The sequence below is a fragment of the Rhododendron vialii genome, chromosome 11a, assembly GCF_030253575.1.
Source record: "Rhododendron vialii isolate Sample 1 chromosome 11a, ASM3025357v1".
Lineage (NCBI taxonomy): Eukaryota > Viridiplantae > Streptophyta > Magnoliopsida > Ericales > Ericaceae > Rhododendron > Rhododendron vialii.
The window spans coordinates 13211481-13229741 of NC_080567.1; the positions used below are offsets into that span (position 1 = coordinate 13211481).

Sequence of the window (18261 nt, forward strand, 5' to 3'; positions counted from 1 at the left end):
TAAGATCATCGCTGTCTGTTTAAAAATTCCCTAAGTTGTACTCTCCCGTTTGATAATAAAATGCTTATTTCAGTTACTACTTATTTTTATATATCTCTTGATCACTATTCATGTATACGCTTATCCTTGTCCTTACTTGCCATTAAAGTGGAACTCTATGCTTATGATTGTATTTTTCTACTTATCTATGAAAATCTTGCCTATTGAAAGAGTACTGTTGCGTACTACTTGATAAACTACTTATACACCATTTGCAAAAAGAAAATTGTTTAAGTAGACTAAAACCCCCTTAAAATTCTACTCGTAGATGGTGAACCGACGCAACGGAGTAGGACACGATAACGGGGAACCCTCAAACGCAAACCCCGACCTAGCCCAGATCATGCAAGCGTTCATAACCGCCTTGAACGCCAACCGCCAAAACCAAAATCACAACGACGGACCCATGACCCGAACTTAAGCAATGAATGAGTTCTGCAAATGCCGACCCTCGACCTTTCACGGAGACACCAATCCCGTCATGGCAGAGACATGGCTAAATGAGGTCAAAATGATCCTTAGAACCTTAGGAATTAACCTAGACGGAGACTGTGTGGCACTGGCCACTTACTAGTTGAAGGGAGAGGCCCACTATTGGTGGGACCTGATGGAAGCAACCCATACCATAGCCACCATGACCTTTGTCGAGTTTGAAACCCTATTTCTCGACAAGTACTTTCCCATGCCTTTTCGCCTAGCCAAGGAACAAGATTTCCTGAATCTGAAGCAGGGGACACTAAGCGTCAGCCAGTATGCTGCCAAATATGAGGAGCTGTCTTGTTACGCTCTAAACTCCATACCTACCAAAGACAAGAAGGCAAGAAGGTTCGAGTGGGGGCTGACGACAGCTCGGAGGACAGTGGTAGCTCAAGGTTTTACCACCTATGCCGAGGTGGTGAAGTGTGCTCTCTGGCTAGAGAGTGTGGAGACTGACTTCAAAACCCGATGCAGGAAGGCAAATAACAGCACCAGTGGACCAATCCAAACCGAACCACCCAGCAACAACCGTGGACCTTACCCCACCAAACCCTCTAATCTACCTCAAAGCAACCAACCCTGGGGAACTGCTACATTCAGACGTAGTGAACCGCAGAGGGGCAAGCGAGATCTGATGACAGTTAGGTGTTACAACTGTCAGTCTATGGGCCACTATAGCCGCCAATGCCCGCAACCTCAGAAGGAGGGTAATGGGAGCTTTGGACAGACAGGTTTTGTGAAACAAAACCTTGGAGGCCCATCGCAGCAGAAAAGCAAGGGGAAGCAGCCCATTAGAACCCAACAAGGCACTGGAGGGCGTATTTTTGCGCTGCAGACTGAGGAACAAGAGCAGGATCCTGCTGTGATCCAAGGTATATGCGTACAAGCCTTGTTTGATTCTGGGGCATCGCATTCATTTATCTCTATAGCCTGCGTAACTGCTCTAGCACTAGAAACAGAACCCCTAAGTACGAACGTGGAAGTAACGTCACCATTGGGGGGGAATGTAGCTGTTAGTCTAGTGTGTAGAGGATGCGAACTAGAAGTAGCCAACTTGCGCCGAACCTGCGATCTTAAAGTAATCAACATGGCGGATTTCAACGTAATCCCAAGGATGGACTGGCTATCAGTACATCGAGCGGTCATAGACTGCCATCAGAAGATGGTGACCGCGTATACCTCCGAAGGGACTCGTTTCCAATATAAGGGGGATAGACAGACGGTGAGCTCGACAATGAGAAGATCCAGGTGGCAGAATCAATTGTTTGGATGGCTAGCTAGCCTCCAGTTGGGAGAAGCCGATAGAATGGAAGTGGGATTACAACACATCGTGTGCGAGTACGCCGATGTTTTCCCTGAAGAACTTCCTGGCTTACCACCTAAGAGAGAGATAGACTTCTCTATAGAACTCCAACCGGGAAATGGCACCAATCTCTATGACGCCGTACCGAGCTAAAGGAGCTCAAGACCCAATTGCAAGAGCTGTTGGACAAAGGGTTTATCAGGCCGAGTACGTCACCATAAAGAGCACCTGCACTATTCGCGAAAAAGAAAGAAGGGACGCTTCGACTATGCATCGACTACAGGGAGCTAAATTAAGTCACCATCAAGAACCGGTATCCATTACCAAGGATCGATGACCTATTTGATCAATTAAGAGGAGCACGAAGGACACCTTCGAATGGTACTACAAGTACTCCGAGATAGCCAACTTTATGCCAAGGCAAGAATATGCGAGTTCTGGCTAGAAGTGGTTAAGTTCTTGGGGCACGTGGTATGACGGAATCGAGGTGACAAAAGTAGGGTTGAAGCAGTACTGAATTGGAAGCAGCCGTACATCTAAAATTACCACCAGAAGTCGACGCTGCCAAAGACTTATTTTTCTGTGACTGCGAAGGTACTTTTAGTGCCTTTGCTAATAATATCTGAGTTTGTAGAGTATCGTAGGGTTTGCTTGCTGATGTTCGATTTCCCCCCGAAATAAGGATGGAGTACTTATGCTTTACGATTATAGGGTTATTCTGCTCAAGTGGATCCATTGGTTCCTAATTTTAGAAATGGGTTTAATATCGTTAGATGGGAAAGCATGCTGATTCGACAGGGACGTACTAAGGAAACGTTTGTGGAATATAGGACCGCATGATGATTTAGTTTTGCATTTGACGTTGGCATTCACGATGGAGACTTCATCAAAGGCATACAATGAGGCAAATTGTTCGACGGCGGAAGCAACTTCAACCCTGCCTTGTTAAGCAAGTGATGAGGCTTAATTTGATTAACAAAACATGCAGAGGATTGTGAGGGATGCCTAAAAACGCTGTCATCTTACTCTGAGATACTTCTAAAACTGGTCGGAGCCTTTAGACAGTGGTCGTCTAATGCCGAAGCGTTTTGGGACGTTTCAAGACCAGTATAGCAACTATGTCTAATCTGTAGTCACGCACCAATTTCGAGGACGAAATTGTTTTAAAGGGGATAGTTTGTAACGATCCCAATTTTTGGTAAATAAAAATTTCGTTAAATATTTGAATTTTATTTTAATTACTTGGATTGCTTTTGAAATTTCTTTTTAATTTATAATAATCCGTCATAATTAGATTTGAGACTTATAAAATTATATCTTTTCGCACCAAACAATCTAGTCATTTTCTAAAGACAAGTATGCTTATAGAAGCACTTGTATATTTTCCTAATGAGTAAAATAAAATTTTTAAATTATATTTCTTGGCTAGAAATCCTACTTGGTAAGTAGAATTAGCTACCAACCGATTAGGTGGAGAAACCTAATTACCAATTCATTTAGTTACTTTCTCCTAACCCTAGATGAACCTTTACCCATTGGACAATAAAAGTTAGAGAAACTTTTATCCATTGGACAACAGGAAACCTAAATTTTCTATCAAGGATATTTTGTGCTAGATTTGCTAAAGTACTCATATATAGCTGTATATAGACTTATATACACATGTCTAAAGGATATTTGGTTATTTCAAGTATTATTCTAGTATATATTACCTTATTCCTTTTATCCATTGGTCAAAAAATGCAAGGGAAAATATTACCCATTGGATAATAAGTTAGTCTTACTATCTAGTACTAGGATTTATTAAATAAGTCACTTCCTAGATTTTCCCTTGTCTTTATATGCATTAAAGAAATGTGAATATCTAATTTCCTAGATTTCTAAGTACACTAATAAATGTATGAGTACTAGCACTTCTTGAATTATTCTAATTAGAAAATCTTGACCTTATAATTTTTTATTGGATACTTGGAAATCTTAGTAGATTACATAGTACATTATGTACTTCTTTATTTATATATACTTGGACATATATACATATATATATATATATATATACTAGTACTAGAGAGAGAGGGAGAGAGAGAGAGAGAGAGAAAGAGAGAGGAAGAGAGGGAGAGATTGGAGTGTACCTTGCCTTGGTCTTCCATGATCTTCTTACATCCTTCCAATCTATGGTTATATACTTCACCAAGCAAAAATCTACCTCCCATTGTCCTTATATGTTCTTTTAATCACTAAATCTTTGTACAACCCTATTTCCTTCCACAAAATCTTCCAAACCAACCCTAGAAGTACTAAATCTAGCCATACATGCCTAGAACTAGGTAGAAGATGTACAAGGTAGAAGATGTACAAGCAACCCTTAACCTAACCTATCAATCTTTCAATCTAGCTTGACAAATGAAAAAAAATCAAAGATATATAGAGAGAGAGATTCGGGTGGGAGAGGGAGAGAGGAGAGCCTTGGCCTATAAATAGCAAGCCATCCCAAGCTTAAACTCACACCTTCACTCCTTGCTCCAACTTCTCTCTAGAAATTCTAAGCTTCCAAATTCCAAAGTTCAAGTTTCTTTAAGTTCTTGAGAGATACTACCAAACTGCCTCCAAAAACCACCCCTAGATCTTTAAAGTAGCCTACTTTGGTTAGCAAAGTTGTTTCTAGGAAGAGAAAATCCAACTCTCTTCCTTTCGAAACACTTCGGAGCCGTTACGCTGCTGATTCGCAAAACCAACGACCAACTCTCAAAACCGACCAACCGCCAAGAAGTAAGGTAGAGTCCCTTGACCACTAACTCAACGTATAGTGTAGAACCGTATGTGGAAAAATAGGATGTCTTTACTCTTTAGTTCAAGGTATAACATGAAATATTTTTAAGTAGATAAGGGTATCTATCGCTTATAATGTTTAGAATGCATGATGGGTAACAAACTCATTTTGCTAATGGTGGTATGAACGTGTTGAATAATGAACTTTTATTTCAATAAACATGTATTGTTTTGAACTTCTCAAAAAGGAAGAAAGAACGATTTTCGAAGGATAAGACTTTATCATTTGATAGAAGTATTCGTATTTTGATCTTTAGGATGGTTATGAGCATGCATACATGAATTACTTGTATTACTTGTCTTGTTGTAAAGCATAAGTGATTATCACTCCAAGGGCGTCCGTATATGTGGCATTATGCTTTAAGTGATGGTTTGATCATGATTTGCAATATAGAGTCGGATAATCTTGCTAGTTTAGTTTCAAGATTACAATGAATGAATTACGAGTATGTATGTGAAATGTCCTACCACGGAGTCGTTGCATGAAAACGAGACACAAAAATTGAGAAAGTAGAGACATGACACCTAGGGTGTGGTTAATGAAAAGGCGTGTTTTGAAAAGGTGAAATGTTTTGGAAACCGCAATGTGGCCGGACGTGGTAGCCCATTGTGTGGTGTGTGTTTTTTGTGCCTATGGGAACCCGGTGCGGCGGAACCATTGTGAGGATACTCGGGAGACCGAAACGGCAGAACCGAGGTTGGGTGTGTGGCTTGGTTATCCATGGAGAGGAGCCAATGCAAAGTGTGCCAGTGGGAACCCGATGCGGCGGAACCATTGTGAGGATACTCGGGAGACCGGAACGGCGGAACCGAGGTTGGGTGTGTTAAAAACGATTTGGAAATGTTGATATGGTTATGAAATGTGGAAAATGGTGACACGGTCTATGAGGAGTCGCGTATGAGAAACTCGAAAAATCATGGACACCAACGTTAGTTTAGATAATGAATGTGGATGTGTCTTTATAACTATTTTGTCGAACATGTATGAACTATGTGGAAATCATTGAATTTATGATCGTTTGTTCGTAAGTTTAAGGGTTAGAGGGTATGGGTTATTCTATTGAGCTTTTGTAGCTCATGGTGTTACCTTTGGTGACCCTGACATATTATATTGGTGGCGACGCTGGTATAACGTGTCAAATCTTGTAGATGAACAGGGTGAACTCTACACCTTGGAAGCCTTTGGAGCCGAGGAGTTGGCCAGGATGGAGGAACAAGCAGAGCAGTAGATAGGAACCCTAGTTCTCTCCCTTATTTGAATAAAAGTACTTTTGTAAGGGTTATGATGTAATATTGAGCGAGACTGTATTTAGTTTTCAATGAAATTATCCTTTGACGTTCCCAAAACTCAGGGCGTTAAACCAATCCTTGGAGAGCTCTTTCCATTCTTCGGCCTAGTCCTCCATGGCCAAACCTGCTGCCATCATGTTGATACTTGATTCAGACGGAATGGTTACGATCGGATTAGGTTGGTTTTCTAGGACAATATGGTGGGTAGGATTGAATATGGTGGAGCTTGGGTTGTTTTAAATGGAGCTTAGGGATATCTAGCTAATTTGTCGGTTAGAGTTGTGCTTGGGCATGGAATTGGAGATGACATTTGGTTTTGAAGGAGGTGAGGTTTGAACAGTGCCATCGTTGTTCAAGTCTTGAATCGCATGACGAAGGTGATAACAAGAATCGGTGAGATGGCCGGGCATTTGATGATAGGCGCAGAAAGCGTTGGGGCTATGGCTAGGAGGTGGATTTTGAGGAAGAGGGGTTAGAGTCAAAGGCCTGAGATGGCCAGATTTGACCAACTTTTCCATCGCCGAAGACAGAGGTGCCTCGAAGATAACAAAGGTCCGGGGTTGTTGGTTTCGGTTTCAGCTTTTCTGTGGAGCTTGGACTTGATTGATATCCGTAGCGCGGTGGGAATTCTGAGCAGTGGCATTGTTTCCACTGGAGGACATATTGGCGTAGTTGTTGCTACTAAACAAAGCGGTGCTGCTTCCAGCGTAGGCACGGGGCTTAGCCTTTTGAGTCGAGGTAGAAGAGGAGTCACTCCTTGGTAGAACTCCAGTTTGCAATGCTTCTTCGATGGCCAAACCAGACTCGAAGAAAGTCTCAAAGTTGGCCATTTGAACCAAGACTAGGTTTTTAGCATAGTCGGGCTGCAAGTTGCGAGAGATAATGCGGATCTGATCCCTTTCACTCGGGCGATCAGCCATTAAGGTGGCCTTGCTCTGATAAGCACCCAATAATGCATATTATTGGTGCTTAAGTCCTCTAGTATGTTGTGTTTGTACATATATGTTGTCGTTTTTATGTGATATTGCACGTAAGGTAGGTTTTTGTGTATTTCAGGAAATTCGTATAAATAAGGCGAATTTGAACGCCAAGGAATGCTCCGGGTGCAACCAAGTACTCAAGGCCACATGCCACCATGTTGTGGTGCCCAAAGAGTCATGAAGAGATGGTTTGGAGGTTGCTCGGGTCGCCCAAGGGTCAAGGGAATTGAAGGAGAAGTGAGGATTTTATCAAAACTACTCATCTTCTGACCAGCTGAGGGTAGAATTGTCATATATTTTGATGTACAAATTACTTTTGATCCAAACTACTTGGTTAGAAAGTAGACTCGACAAGCTTTCCAACGGTCCAAAAAACACCCAAATCCGAGTTCGAGAGTGTCCAGAGCGAGCCTGCAATGTTTGCCCAAAAATCTGTCAAGCGGGTACCGGTACTGGGAATTGCCCAGTACCGGTATTGGGTGTCCAGAGATCAATTTTCCAGCCTGTTGAAGCCTGGTACCGGTACTGGGAGTTGCCCAGTACCGGTACTGCCTGGAAAAACCTGCAGATTTTGTAACTTTTTCAACTTTCCATTTATGGAAGGTTTCCACTTAAGAAATGTTTTTGGGATATTTTGGGGGACTTTTTGGTCTTTTATAACTTAACTTTAGATCCCTATAAATAGGCTTGTATGCCTTTTATAGAAAGGATGGCCATTTCTAGTCTTTTTTAGGCCTAAGTCTTTTTCTTGCTTTCTAGGAAATCTCCATTAATGTCCTTCAAGCTTTCTTAGCAATTTCCTTCAAGAACACTTGTAAGTTTTACTTGTTTGTTAAATTTTCAAGTATTAATGTTGTATCTACGGTATGGATCTTTAGTAATATCAAGTTTATTTTCGATTCTATCGGTTAATCATGTTTTCCAATTCTAGCATGCTTTCTAGTCTTTTCATTATGTTTGAGTAGTCGATTAGGCTTGGCGTCGGGGTTATTAACACCTTGTGGCTTATGATTATCTTGTCTTTCTCAACTCATGGCTTGAGGTTTGGTATGGAAAATGAGAAGGGTTCGCTTTTTATGTAACAAAACTTGCCGATGTTAATCTCACGTGATCATGTGCTTGCTCACATGGTTCCGGAGCGATGTCTCGGTTTGTGTTTGCCAAGAGAACTAAAGAACTCACTTGTTTTCCCAACCACACGTCTAGTCCTTTTTGGTTTCATAGTTAAATCTTCCGGTTGATACCCTATGCCATGCGATTTAATCGAGTTTTCATTGAGAATGGTTAGATGACTTAAGTTACGGGTGTTAGTTACTCTATTGCCTTGCCACCTTTAATTCTTAGTCCAAACTAATTTTCTAGTCTTTTTCATAAGGGTATTTTTCACCTTTCAAAGGAAAACTAAAAGTTGGCCACCTAAACGCCAAAACCCTTATATCTACAAATCCGAACAAGCTATATTCGAGGTCCCTGTGGATCGACTCGGACTTCCTTGCTATACTATGCAAATCTTTAGTTGTAGTCCGGTTAATAAATAATTGAATTTGACGGCCGTTTGGTAAACTTCAACGACTACCGAATGGGTCCATCAAATTTTGGCGCCGGTGCCGGGGATCTTTTTTATATAGCTTATTTGGTTGACAAACCACTGTAAGTACTCCGTTTATTTTTTCTTTGTGTAATTTGAACTCAACTTAGCGGATACCTCTAACCGAGCCACCAATTCGACTTGAGGTGTAACGAAGCTAGATTGAGCATCAAGTGCCTTTTTACTGCATTTTATCTATATAGCCATGGTGGTGGCATAACCCCACGGAACTATTTTTAGAAAAGAGGTAGCGGCATAGCCCCTCTAACCTGTTTACTTTATGTCTTATCTATCTAATAGAATGGTGGTGGCAAATGGGGAAATAGTCCCCATGACTATGTGGGAATACTTTTATCCCGATCATGCTTATCCATCTTCTCGTATGGTTGCCCCCACCGCTACTGCCGTCAATGTATTTAGGATACAAATGCAATTTTCCAATTTGTTGCCCCGCTTCCATGCCATGGATCATGAACACCCTTATAAACATGTTACGGCTTTCAAGGACAAACTTGGTACCCTTGGTGCAATTGTGAAATCAGAGTCAGCGTGGGTGAAATTTTTTTCTCTCTCTTTAAGGGATAGTGCCAAAACTTGGCTCAATTCCTTGAACCCTCAATCTGTGCTGACTAGGGTTGATTTGCTAAATGAATTTTACCGAAAGTTCCTTCCCATTTTTTATACGTGGGCTCACAAGAAACAAATTCAAACCTTTGTTGAAAAAGTGAATGAGTCGTTTTATGCATGTTGGGGAAGATACAAGGATTTGCTCATTGCGGTCCCGAATCATGGCTTTGAAAATTTTCAAATTGCTAACTATTTTTATAACGGACTTTCTCAAAAGAATCATGCTTTCATTGACATGTTGTGCGATGGTAAACTGTTTGATAAAGAACCCGCTGAAGCCTTAGATTTCTTTGATTGGCTGGGCTCAAATTTTACACTCTCGGGTTTATGCTCAACATTGTCAAGAGTCCAACTCAAATGTCATGGAAGAGGAAATCGAGCCAAATAGTTTTGTTGAAAATGTTAGCTTAGATTGTGACAGCTTCTCAGAGTCTGCTTGGAGTGATGAGCCTATTGATGAAACTGAGGTCCAGAGTTCCCCTATTATGGATCCCCCTCTTTGTGATAATTCAGGGGTGAAATGCCTCACCGCTAAGGTTGTCTCTTCAGATCTCTCATATCTTGATCCTTCCCTGGAGGAATTACTCCTTGCTCATGAGATGAACATGCTTGACACATCGGGCGTCTACTATGAAGATCCGTTGGAAAACCTCTCACCGCTAAGGAAATGGATGCTGAAGTAGATTACTTGTATTCTTTGTTGGCTAAACAGGATGCTTATGAACCCCTCTTTGAAGAGTTGGAGCCCATGGAAGATACAATTGTCCCTTCGAATTCTCCGTGCCATGATCTTCTCACCGCTAAGGAAATGGATGGCGAGGTAGATGCCTTAGACTCTTTATTAGAAAAACAAGATGCATGTGGGCCTAATCTTGAGAAGTTACCAATCATAGGATTAATTGATTTTCTTGGTGTTGAGGATCTTGACTTGGTTTACAATCCTCTTATAGTAGAATTTCTCAACAATTTGAAAATTGATTTTGTTTGGGCTATGCATTTGGTGGAACTTAAGTTCTTAAAACGAATTCAGCAATTGCGGTACTCAAAGTATCTATCTTTGTGGCATGGTCGGATTCAATTTTTGAGGCAGAGTGTGGAGTGCAGTTCTATGTTCATTTTATTAGCTCTCGTTGGCATGATAAATGTTAGGAGCCCGCGTTTAGCTAAACGTACATAAACTCTTTCTTTCCTTTCTCTCTTTTCTTTTTCTCTTTTGATGGTCCAGTATAGCCACCCGTTTTTAGCTCAAAATTGTTGCATGACTTGCTCTACGACACTATGAGTTTGATTCGGGGAGAAAAGTAGTACCCGTGTAATCACGTGACGATTTGGTGGATTTAATTGTTCTTGTTAGTTTTTGCACCCAGATAACACGAGCCGGGCTGTTCTAATGTCATTTGTCTCTTAGTAGGTAGTTCGAGCTTAAGTCTTTTGCAGGGTGTACATGCTACTACACCAACCTTGGTGGATTGGGTCTAAAGTCGAAGTGAATGAGGCATTCAGGAGCCCTAAGCATGGGTGCGATTACGTGTCGCGGTTGTTAGTCCATTAAAGCTTTGGCCATGACCTTATGTGACTAGCTAGGGTTCCGTTGGAAGAGCCGAAGGAGTCGACCTTGAAAGCTGTTTGAATGACGAAAGGAGACAGTGATGCAAAAGCCTCCAACTTGGTCGAGGTATACGAGGGTTGACATTCCCCCGGAGGTACAATCTTTTGTTCTTTCCTCTCAATACTGTTGTCCTACATGCTATGAGGATATAGCATCGTTTAAGTTGGGGGGGAGGGATATATATATGCTATATATATGTTGTTGAGACTTATCTCTTTTTGTTTTCGTTAAAATTTTAAAAATTTTGCTCTTACTTGCAATCCTCCCTTGTTAGTAGTGATTTCGCTTGCTAGATACTTTAATTATGCTCAATTGTGTCAATATGGCAAGAGTCGTGTATCCCCTAGAATTTGGTTATATCTTTGAATCCATGTCACATGCATATACATGAATATTGATGAACAAGTTGAGCCTAAAAGTCAAGTCCAGTATTGTGCATCGCTAGAGTAGAGATTCGTTTCTTAAGCATCCCATGCTTTTTGTTCTAATTTCCTGCACTTGTGTAAATAATATCTTTTGTTCGTGCTTGAGTAGTGTATATATCTTTCATGCATCTTGTTGGAGTTGCTAGCGTACTTAGGAAATGATTCAAGGCATTTTTGTTTGATTAAACCACATAAGAGTTTCATCGTCCTTGAGTTGAACCATAGTCCGAGTCTCTTCCATTGTTCAAACTTAGGTAACCGGATGTTTGGAGGGTTGTGTGGAAGTGTGTTTTCAATGTTTCAAGGAGTTTGGTGGTGGTGTGAATGTGATAGGAGTGGTTTAGATGAAAAAGGCGAAAAAATGGTACGTGATTCCTTATCTCTCCTCTCCCACTACAAAAGTTAAGGCCCTAAATTTTCATTTCCCTCTCCAAAGCCCTCGAAATTGGCCCATCAATCTCTCTCACACTACAAATCTCATCTAAAATGTCCCTATTCCTCAAAGAAAATCAAAAAGATATGAAAGAGCAAAAGTGGATTCGAAAGAGGGCTGAATACTATGATGAGAGAATTGGTGTGACCTTCGGGCTAGCATACATTTCGGATGAGAAAGAGTCTGATGGCAAGGGGGAGCTCGAAGCTCAATGCCGTAAGAAGCCGGATGAGGATGACGATTACGTGTGGTGGAGTTAGTGGTAGTAGTTTTTGTAGGACTTATATAGTAGTTGTTCTTTATTTCTTCTTCATAATTTTGTTTGGTGTTTGGCCGATATGTGGCCATGCCTTGGGTAGTTTAGGGTCGGTAGTGGCCAAGGGTAGATGAACCATGCAAGTATATGGCCATTACATTTTTGTAGTCCCTTTCTCTTTGTATCCAAGGTCGTTATAAGCTAATAAAGTCCTCTGTTGATCTTTTGTACACTACTTAACTCCGTTTGATGCATGATGGATATTTATTACTTTTTGAGTATGATTTGTCCCTTGCCGTACGTACTTGTAAATAATTAGCTTTCCTTTCATTTTTAGCGCTCTTTTAATAGCATGCATAGCTTTTTGTCTTTGGCTATTGTATTTACTCGCTAGCGCTTGTCATGGGATGTCTCTTGTATCTCACTGTGTGAAAAGTTGAATAAGAGCGTATCCTTGTGAGTTTTGGAGTCGAAACTCGTTGTGGTGCATGCATGCTTGACTACTCTAATATGGCATAGTTTGTTATTCCTAGTTCATGGCATGTTGTGCGTGGATTGCATATGCTCATATTTGAAGGGGTGTTTTGGACTATTGCCTAATTGTAGTAGTTGAGCATAACTTTCGTGTCTTGAATTTCGAGAGGGTTGTATAGCTTAGTTTAATATATTTTGTTTTAGTTTGCTAGGGACTAGCAAAGTTCAAGTTGGGGGGTGTGATAAGCACCCAATAATGCATATTATTGATGCTTAAGTCCTCTAGTATGTTGTGTTTGTACATATATGTTGTCGTTTTTATGCGATATTGCACGTAAGGTAGGTTTTTGTATATTTCAGGTAATTCGTATAAATAAGGTGGGTTTGAACGCCAAGGAATGCTCCGGGTGCAACCAAGTACTCAAGGCCATGTGCCACCACATTGTGGTGCCCGAAGAGTCATGAAGAGATGGTTTGGAGGTTGCTCGGGTCGCCCAAGGGTCAAGGGAATTGAAGGAGAAGTGAGGATTTTATCAAAGCTACTCATCTTCCAACCAGCTGAGGGTAGAATTGTCATATCTTTTGATGTACAAATTACTTTTAATCCAAATCACTTGGGTTAGAAAGTAGACTCAACAATCATTCGGGAGGGTTGTATAGCTTAGTTTAATATATTTTGTTTTAGTTTGCTAGGGACTAGCAAAGTTCAAGTTGGGGGGTGTGATAAGCACCCAATAATGCATATTATTGGTGCTTAAGTCCTCTAGTATGTTGTGTTTGTACATATATGTTGTCGTTTTTATGCGATATTGCACATAAGGTAGGTTTTTGTGTATTTCAGGTAATTCGTATAAATAAGGCGGGTTTGAACGCCAAGGAATGCTCCGGGTGCAACCAAGTACTCAAGGCCACGTGCCACCACATTGTGGTGCCCGAAGAGTCATGAAGAGATGGTTTGGAGGTTGCTCGGGTCGCCCAAGGGTCAAGGGAATTGAAGGAGAAGTGAGGATTTTATCAAAGCTACTCATCTTCCAACCAGCTGAGGGTAGAATTGTCATATCTTTTGATGTACAAATTACTTTTGATCCAAATCACTTGGGTTAGAAAGTAGACTCAACAAGCTTTCTAACGGTCCAAAGAACACCCAAATCCGAGTTCGGGAGTGTCCAGAGAGAGCCTGCGAAGTTTGCCCAAAAATCTGTCAAGCGGATACCGGTTCTGGGAGTTGCCCAGCACCGGTACTGGGTGTCCAGAGATCAATTTTCCAGCCCGTTGAAGCATGGTACCGGTATTGGGAGTTGCCCAGTACCGGTACTGCCTTGGAAAACCTGTAGATTTTGTAACTTTTTCAACTTTCCATTTATGGAAGGTTTCCACTTAAGGAATGTTTTTGGGATATTTTGGGAGACTTTTTGGTCCTTTGTAACTTAACTTTAGATCCCTATAAATAGGCTTGTATGCCTTTTATAGAAAGGATGGCCATTTCTAGTCTTTTTTAGGCCTAAGTCTTTTTCTTGCTTTCTAGGAAATCTCCATTAATGTCTTTCAAGCTTTCTTAGCAATTTCCTTCAAGAACACTTGTAAGTTTTACTTGTTTGTTAAATTTTCAAGTATTAATGTTGTAGCTAAGGTTTGGATCTTTAGTAATATCAAGTTTATTTTCGGTTCTATCGGTTAATCATATTTTCCAATTCTAGCATGCTTTCTAGTCTTTTCATTATGTTTGAGTAGTCAATTAGGCTTGGCGTCAGGGTTATTAACACCTTGTGACTTATGATTATCTTGTCTTTCTCAACTCATGGCTTGAGGTTTGGTAGGGAAAATGAGAAGGGTTCGCTTTTTATGTAACAAAATTTGCCGATGTTAATCTCCGGTGATCATGTGCTTGCTCACATGGTTCCGGAGCGATGTCTCGGTTTGTGTTTGCCAAGAGAACTAAAGAACTCACTTGTTTTCCTAACCATACGTCTAGTCCTTTTTGGTTTCATAGTTAAATCTTCCGGTTGATAGCCTATGCCGTGTGATTCAACCGTGTTTTCGTTGAGAATGGTTAGATGACTTAAGTTACGGGTGTTAGTTACTCCATTGCCTTGCCGCCTTTAATTCTTAGTCCAAACTCATTTTCTAGTCTTTTTCATAAGGGTATTTCTCACCTTTCAAAGGAAAACTAAAAGTTGGCCGCCTATACGCCACAAACCCTTACATCTACAAATCCGAACAAGCTATATTTGAGCTCCCTGTGGATCGACTCAGACTTTCTCGCTATACTATGCAAATCTTTAGTTGTAGTCCGGTTAATAAATAATTGAATTTGATGGCCGTTTGGTAAACTTCAACGCTACTGAATGGGTCCATCATGCTCCTCCAACTTTTGATAAAGTCTGCAAAGGACTCCTTTGCATTCATTTTGGTGGACTCCAACTCTCATCATCTCTAGTTAAGAGTTATAGTTATACTAAGTGACGAAGGCTACCTCAATGTCCTCCCAAGTTCTTCTTTTGGAAACGTCAAGGGACAGGAACCACTAGAAGGCTAGACCAGAGAGTGTTTGCGGGAATATTTGAGTCATCGCGTCTTCTTTGACTACCAATAGCTTCATGGCACCATGATAACCCAACAGATGAGTTTTCGAGTCACCGGTTCCATAGAACTTAGTAAAGTCCGGCATTTTGAACCTTTTAGGTAGCTTGACGTTTGGGAAGAGGCAAAGTCGGTCCATATCTAGACTGCTAGCACCAATCTTTTCGAACTTGGAAACGGCTTCCTCGAGCTTAGCCATCTTGGCAATCAAAGCAGCCATTTGGAATAACCGCTTCGAGGTGAGGAATCTCAGGCTCGGGGTTAGCTCTTTCTTCATCCACTGCTCTCGCTGGGAGTCGCTCATTTATCAAACCATGGAGGTTGGCCATAGAAGACTCGGCCTGATCGGCCTTTTGTTGCATGATGCCCATGTTATGCTCGAGACCTGTCAGAATAGCAGCTTGATCCTAAGGAGCATTGGCCATGGCGAATGCTTGGATGGCTTTTGGTGACGATGTTGAAGAAGGAGAGGACAAAGGAGTCTCATGCGGTGTAGTTGGCGGCGAATCTGCCCTTGACGGTGAAACAACCAGAGCTTCCGTTGTGACCAACTGAGGATCGAGCCTAGCAAGTCTTCTTATATACGGACCCGGTGGACGTTCCCAAGTAGGTTTGGCTCTTGTTTTTGGTACTTTCTTTGACGGTGCAATGGTTCACAGCTAGACAGTAAAGTAAATGAAAGCTCAGTGGAGTCCCTGCAACAGCTTTATTGAAAGAATTGAAAGAATGAAAAAAATGCACATGTCGGCGTCGTCAGTGTCCTCCTAGACTTTACAACTAAAGATGAGTCCGCCTCATGGCATTCGGACGCTGCCGAAATCCTCGAAATTCTTTTCGAGGATGTATCCCTTACTTGAATCGACTAACACTAATAGATGTCAAAATAGTCTAAGCCTTTGACTACTCCATTTTTGAAGTTTCAACTTTGGAGTCGGAACAACTAGGTGTAGATGACGTGATACCAGAACCAGGGCGGCGTAAGCAGCACTGTGCCAGCGCCTGAGCGGTGTAAGTGATTAGCACTTAACCTGGGTGGTGTGAGTATCACGACATTCTCTCCGTTGTTCCTAGTTTGCGTTTGAAACCTCAATCAGGCTTTAGACAAGGATTTAGAAAGTATTGATTTCCCAAAGTCTCGTTGATCTAAGGACTTTGAAAACTGATAACGTGCACCATCTAGATGCATGACTCTTCATCGGGCCAAGGCAGCATCCTAATAAGCATAAGACAGACTCGACAAGATACAACCTAAAAGGCGCCCTATTATGCTCCTACGCAAAATGAAATGTATGTACAGTGCATGCGATATGGAAAGCAGTAACACGTAGACAGTATATGGGTGTTAGATGCACGTAGATCTTACCCTGCGGGTACCTATCTTAGTTTGGAGAGTTCTAGTGCTTTGCACATGAAAAGGCCGATTTTGATTTGAGGGGGGTCCTCAGACTAAAGCCAAGATATACCTCCCGCTACCCGCGTATTGCAGTGCAACGGTCAAACGGCAAAATGATTTGTCATCATCCAAAGTTGTTGGGCATTCAAGGACCCCGGGCTCCAATAAACTGTGCTGGTTACCCAAAACACCTCAACGAGGCTAGCCAACATCGATGCACATGGAGAATGCCAAAAGAATTGATTAATGAGAGAGAATCGCAACGTTTGCAAAATACCTTTTAAAATGTGCCTCACTTTTATTAATCAATACTTGGAGAAAACTACTCAAGTGAACAAACAAAAAAGTCTCAGTTCAGATTGGTCGGATGCGGAGATCCTGTTAAGCCACCATTTCGTTCTTCAGCAAAGCAGAGCGTACTGTTTTGACAGACTTTTAAAGGATTGTTTTCAAGAGTATTAATTTCCAAGTATAGATTAATGCAATAAGTCCCCAGCAAAGTCGCCACTGTGGGAACACGCCCCTAAAATCTTGGTATAAAATTGGGTGCACCCTTTTCGAAAAGCGCAGCGAAACGCTCAATTCAGAGTCGCCACTCGGGTTTTTGCAGTAAACCACCCAAGGAACCGAACTTGAAATGCCTGCTACGTTGTTTGATTTGAAAAAGGCTTGTAGACTAGTCCATCGTCATCTTTGATATCTGAGGTTCGGGAGCCAAGTTACGAGAGGGGAAGGGTTTTAAGGCACCCCTTTCACCCAATCCGGAGAATGGTCTCTACTCGGGCATTTGTAAAACATTTGATTCTCTCTCATTAATCGATTTTTAGCCAATTAGGGTGGGGGAACAGTTAAAGAGATTAAAACTGTAACACATTGGCAGGATGTGACAAATGGCATGCTCGCTTTATTGAAATAATTTAATATAGGATGAAAACAGACTCCTGTGAGAGTTTTAAATAGACTGGAAGACACCGTTCCAGAGTGATGTGCACAGGAAGAAACCAGCATGCACTGAACAAGTCATTGCATGCTGCCTAAACCTGCGAACGCCATCACCTAACTCGCGTACGCCAATAAGCCTAAGCCTACAGTTCTTATTTCAACCCTCTTGGCTCTGAAAATGACCAGTGCACACCCATGACAACCAAGCAGTTTATATATCAGTTAAAGGCAGTTTAAAAGGGCTTGAGAGCCACAAAATTAACAGAACACCCCATAAATAGTGTGGAGATAAAAACAGAGGCCAAGGCTCAATTACCATGCAATTGACAGCCACTAGTCAGGTTCAACTGGCGTACGCGGGTAAACCACTGGAGTACGCCAGTTTGAGCCACTTGTCCAGTATTTGGCTTTGCACTTCTTGGGTTCTAAGACATGTTCAGAAAGACCCCAGTGGTATTCCATAACAACAGGTAAGAATATTGAACACTAAAACTAGTAGTTCTAACTAAGGAAAATCGTAAACTAAATTTAGGCATGCTCGTAGTGATCAATAAACAAATGAAAACATAAACAACAAGGCGCCAGTCCCTACGCTGACCTGTGTGCACAGCCACAAAGTGGCGTACCGACTTACAAACTGGCGCACGCTGGTCCTTACTCTGAAGGTTTTTGAAACCTTGCTAGTTTTAGGGCTAGGACTGGTATTTATTACCAGCATTGACCCTACCAGCCCCGCTCATGGATCAAAACAGAATATAGAACAAAGGTGTTATACCTTTGGCTTTTGAGTTTGTAAGGTGTTTGAGCTTGAGTACTGGCTTGAAGGGTGAATGGAGAGTGTATGGGAATGTAGTGGAAGTATGGGAGTTGTGTTGTTTTGTTAATACCTTTCTTTTGCAAGAGATAGAAGAACAAAAGGGAGTAGGGTTCTAAACTTGTAACTAGACTTGAAACTTGGTAACCCTTTGCATGGCACACATAGGGGGGTATATATAGGGGATGTGGAGGATGTAACC

General features: G+C 41.5%; 1 protein-coding gene across 1 annotated transcript; it reads left to right on the forward strand.

Annotated features, from left to right (window-relative positions):
* Positions 1-721: 721 nt before the first annotated feature.
* LOC131306879 (uncharacterized) lies at positions 722-1797 on the forward strand. Its single transcript, XM_058333310.1, has 2 exons — positions 722-1645; positions 1732-1797. Exons 1-2 carry the CDS (start codon positions 722-724, stop codon positions 1795-1797), a joined length of 990 nt encoding a protein of 329 aa, XP_058189293.1.
* Positions 1798-18261: the final 16464 nt, after the last annotated feature.

Excerpts from the sequence above, each read along its gene's own strand:
- LOC131306879 (XM_058333310.1), top strand. The coding sequence starts at position 722 with ATGCCTTTTCGCCTAGCCAAGGAACAAGATTTCCTGAATCTGAAGCAG. Across the intron at positions 1,646-1,731 it reads CAAGGATGGACTGGCTATCA|ACAGACGGTGAGCTCGACAA; the intron begins GTACATCGAGCG and ends TAAGGGGGATAG.